General features: G+C 46.6%; 1 protein-coding gene across 1 annotated transcript; it reads right to left on the minus strand.

The window, feature by feature from the left end:
* Positions 1–783: 783 nt before the first annotated feature.
* On the minus strand, positions 784–1,628 carry LOC125538834 (uncharacterized). Its single transcript, XM_048702136.2, has one exon. It carries the CDS (start codon positions 1,437–1,439, stop codon positions 984–986), a length of 456 nt encoding a protein of 151 aa, XP_048558093.1. The 5' UTR covers positions 1,440–1,628; the 3' UTR covers positions 784–983.
* Between the last annotated feature and the right edge of the window lie 3,522 nt (positions 1,629–5,150).

A 5,150-nucleotide genomic window follows, 5' to 3' on the forward strand; every position in this document is an offset into this window, starting at 1 on the left:
TGAGAGGTCTTGGGCCATTAGAGGTGTGATTGTTTTTTTCCCGTTGCAACGCACAGACATGTTTGCTAGTTCCTCCTGAAGACGGGATGGCGGAAGATGGCATCGGCAGATCCTAGAGCGTGCGTAGGCGGTGCACGTTATGGGACGCCTAAACCGGATGGTCTTCAGGCCACTAGATTAGATTGTGTCTGTTCTGCGGACAGGGCACATCTGTATGCTTGTAGGTGTAGCGACTTTGTTCGCCTAGAAGGAGGCTTCGATTGATCCTTGTATTGATTAATAAAGATGGCGTGTGCATCATGTTGATACAGAGGCCGGAGGTAATCCTTCTTTTCGAAAAAAAATCTAAAGCAAATCGCTCATCTTCGAACTTGGACGTCGATCAAAAAGCTTTTGTATGTAATATGTATACATGTGTGCAGTGTGCATTTTCTCTGGTAGCCAGGAAGTATCAAGCTAGAATGCAAGCCAGAGCTTTTGTACTCAGGACGTATGTCTATCAGACAAACCTGCAGTGGACACAAATCTTCCAGTGACTAGCTCACATTCTCCACGGGAGAAGTCCTCTTCCATTATCTAAACAAAGTTCTCCACGGGTGAGCATGCAGTAGCAGTATCAACCTCTCATATTTCTGCACGTGTGTTGAGGGCGAGGATAGCGAAAGCAACAGACGGCGAAGGCGACGGGCCTGGCCATGGCCTCGTCTCGTCGATCGGGTAGAAAACTGAAGCCGGTGCGCAAAGAAACAAAGAAAAAACCTCTGAAGAACAAGTGCACCAGTCCGTATATTATTACACGGCGAAAGGATTTGGGCCAAGAACAGCTGCTCGCTCGTTGGGTAGATCAAGATCTTCATGTGAAGATTAATTGAGCTTTAACCTCGTATATAATACTCCATCAAACACTTGTGTGTAGTTTTCGGAATAGATTCAAAACAAAATATACTACTACACCACATGCATATTGGCATATATATAGCTAGCTAGCTTTGCCGAGGAAGACGTATGTCCGAAGCATCACCTCGTCTCAAGAAGCAGACATCAACTCGGGGGGACGGCACCGAGGCGCGGTGGTGCCCGGACGCTGACGCTACCGTCGCCGGCGCTGTCGGCCGCGACGAGGACGATGAGGTGGCCCGGTGCTTCTCGCACGCGGTGCGCCTAAGCATCCGGCACATGCCCTCGGCCACGCGCTCCGCGGGGCCGCCGCGCCTGAACATGCGGCAGAAGGCCATGTGCGCCCGCACGGCCTCCTCCACGCCCATGGCCGCGGTGCGCTTGCTGCGGCCGGCCTCGTACTTGACGGCCTCGGAGCACAGCCCGCACAGCCACCTGCCCCCGAAGCAGGCCCTCACGCCGCCAATGTACTCGCCGGTGCACTCCTCCTCCAGGCCGCAGCACTCGCAGCTCACCACCACCGCCGGATCTACAGCCTCCATGCCTAACTTAGAAAGTTGGATTATTACCTAGAAAACCACGGCGGACTCTTCTTCTTGGACTGGTTAATCAAGAAGAAGAAGAAGAATAAGAAGATGATGAAGAAGGTTCTCTTGTGCTTTTGGTGCTGTGCTTTGTGTGGTGTGTGCAGCGGTAGGTCCGTTTAGATATCGATTAGGAGGCCCACGGCACCTCTGCTCTCCCGCGCTGTCATGGCGACTGCGACCCGAGCGAAGAACAGTTTGTTTTGTCACATGGACTCATGTACCACCGCTCATCGGCCGGCCGGGTGACACGTCCACCAGGTGCATGCCGTGTTGCCTGATATTTTTGCCCGTTTACATTATGCAAGCTGCTACTACCTCAGTCCCGACTTATTGGTCTCCTCAGTATTTTGTGCTAGGGTGTGTCTAGGTCTCAGTCGACTAACATTTAACCAGGTCTAAGTTAAGTGATATAACATGTAAGAAAGAAAAAAGAAAAATTTGCATGGATCTCAACGTAAGATCCTACAATATAGCATCGTCTAAGACTTGGTTATGTCTCAGTCGATTGAGACATAGCAATCCTGGTTGTGCTAAACTTTAACCACATATTTAACTAAAAATAATAATGTACCTTTTGGTGACATGCATTATTAATTTTAGTTAAATCTATGATCAAAGTTTAGCACAAAATACTAAGGGGACCAATAAATCAAGACGAAGGTAGCACTAAGGATTATATGACATGGAGCCAGATAAAAATGGTAACTTCAGTGTGAAATCTGCTTATCATCTCATGATGGCTTTGAATATGGCAAGGACCTCGTATTCCGGGCCGCTTCTTCCAACAATACCACCGAACCAAAGTATGACATGCTGGTAAGCAGTATGACTTATATCGCCCACAACTCACTTGTGTTCTACTCGTGCATATAACATCAACGCATAAAACCTGGCTCGGATGCCACTGTTGGGGAACGTAGTAATTTCAAAAAAATTCCTACGCACACGCAAGATCATGGTGATGCATAGCAACGAGAGGGGAGAGTGTTGTCTACGTATCCTCGTAGACCGAAGCGGAAGCGTTGACGCAACGTAGAGGAAGTAGTCGTACGTCTCCCCGGTCCAACCGATCCAAGCACCGTTACTCCGAAACCTCCGAGTTCTTGGCACACGTTCAGCTCGATGACGCTCCCCGGGCTCCGATCCAGCAAAGCTTCGGGGAGGAGTTCTGTCAGCACGACGGCGCGGTGATGATCTTGATGTTCAACCGTCGCAGGGCTTCGCCTAAGCACCGCTACAAATATGACCGAGGTGGAATATGGTGGAGGGGGGCACCGCACACGGCTAAGGAACGATCACGAAGATCAACTTGTGTGTTTTAGGGTGCCCCCTGCCCCCGTATATAAAGGAGCCAAGGGGAGGGGGCGGCCGGCCAAGGAGGGCGCGCCAAGGGGGAGTCCTACTCCCACCGGGAGTAGGACTCCCTTCTTTCCTAGTTGGAAAAGGAGAAGTGGGAAAGAGGAGGAGGAGGGAAAGGAAAGGGGGGGGCGCCCCCCTCTCCTTGTCCTATTCGGACTAGGGAGGGGAGGGGCGCGCGGCCACCTCTTGCCTCCTTTCCTCTTCTCCCTTAGGGCCCATGTAGGCCCAATAACCCCCGGGGGGGTTCCGGTAACCCCCGATTCTCCGGTAAAATCCCGATTTCACCCGGAACGATTCCGATATCCAAATATAGGCTTCCAATATATCGATCTTTATGTCTCGACCATTTCGAGACTCCTCCTCATGTCCATGATCACATCCGGGACTCCGAACAACCTTCGGTACATCAAAAATACATAAACTCATAACGAAACTGTCATCATAACGTTAAGCGTGCGGACCCTACGGTTCGAGAACAATGTAGACATGACCGACACACGTCTCCGGTCAATAACCAATAGCGGAACCTGGATGCTCATATTGGTTCCTACATATACTATGAAGATCTTTATCGGTCAGACCGCATAACAACATACGTTGTTCCCTTTGTCATCGGTATGTTACTTGCCCGAGATTCGATCGTCGGTATCTCAATACCTAGTTCAATCTCGTCACCGGCAAGTCTCTTTACACGTTCCGTAATACATCATCTCAAAACTAACTCATTAGTTGCAATGCTTGCAAGGCTTATGTGATGTGCATTACCGAGAGGGCCCAGAGATACCTCTCCGACAATCGGAGTGACAAATCCTAATCTCGAAATACGCCAACCCAACATGTACCTTTGGAGACACCTGTAGAGCTCCTTTATAATCACCCAGTTACGTTGTGACGTTTGGTAGCACACAAAGTTTTCCTCCGGTAAACGGGAGTTGCATAATCTCATAGTCATAGGAACATGTATAAGTCATGAAGAAAGCAATAGCAACATACTAAACGATCGAGTGCTAAGCTAATGGAATGGGTCATGTCAATCACATAATTCTCCTAATGATGTGATCCCGTTAATCAAATGACAACTCTTTGTCTATGGTTAGGAAACATAACCATCTTTGATTAACGAGCTAGTCAAGTAGAGGCATACTAGTGACACTCTGTTTGTCTATGTATTCACACATGTATTATGTTTCCGGTTAATACAATTCTAGCATGAATAATAAACATTTATTATGAAATAAGGAAATAAATAATAACTTTATTATTGCCTCTAGGGCATATTTCCTTCAGTCTCCCACTTGCACTAGAGTCAATAATCTAGTTCACATTGCCATGTGATTTAACACCAATAGTTCACATCATTATATGACCAACACTCAAAGGGTTTACTAGAGTCAATAATCTAGTTCACATCGCTATGTGATTAACACCCAAAGAGTACTAAGGTGTGATCATGTTTTGCCTATGAGAGAAGTTTAGTCAACGGGTCTGCCATATTCAGATCCGTATGTATTTTGCAAATTTCTATGTCAACAATGCTCTGCACGGAGCTACTCTAGCTAATTGCTCCCACTTTCAATATGCATCCAGATTGAGACTAAGAGTCATCCGGATCAGTGCCAAAACTTGTATCGACGTAACCCTTTTACGACGAACCTTTTGTCACCTCCAGAATCGAGAAACATATACTTATTCCACTAAGGATAATTTTGACCGCTGTCCAGTGATCTACTCCTAGATCACCATTGTACTCCCTTGCTTACCACAGTGTAGGGTATACAATAGATCTGGTACACAGCATGGCATACTTTATAGAACCTATGGCTGAGGCATAGGGAATGACTTTCATTCTCTTTCTATCTTCTGCCGTGGTCAGGCTTTGAGTCTTACTCAATTTCACACCTTGTAACACAGCCAAGAACTCTTTTCTTTGACTGTTCCATTTTGAACTACTTCAAAATATTGTCAAGGTATGTACTCATTGAAAAAACTTATCAAGCGTCTTGATCTATCTCTATAGATCTTGATGCTTAATATGTAAGCAGCTTCACCGAGGTATTTCTTTGAAAAACTTCTTTCAAACACTCCTTTATGCTTTGCAGAATAATTCTACATTATTTACGATCAATAATATGTCATTCACATATACTTGTCAGAAATGCTGTAGTGCTCCCACTCACTTTCTTGTAAATACAGACTTCACCACAAGTCTGTATAAATCTATATACTTTGATCATCTCATCAAAGCGCATATTCCAACTCCGAGATGCTTGCACCAGTCCACAGATGGATCGCTGGAGATTGCATATT

The sequence above is a fragment of the Triticum urartu genome, chromosome 1A (assembly GCF_056163025.1).
Source record: "Triticum urartu cultivar PI428250 chromosome 1A, HENAU_Tu73, whole genome shotgun sequence".
Taxonomy (NCBI): Eukaryota; Viridiplantae; Streptophyta; class Magnoliopsida; order Poales; family Poaceae; genus Triticum; species Triticum urartu.

Coding starts and splice junctions, on each gene's coding strand:
- LOC125538834 (XM_048702136.2), bottom strand. CDS start 1,439: ATGGAGGCTGTAGATCCGGCGGTGGTGGTGAGCTGCGAGTGCTGCGGC.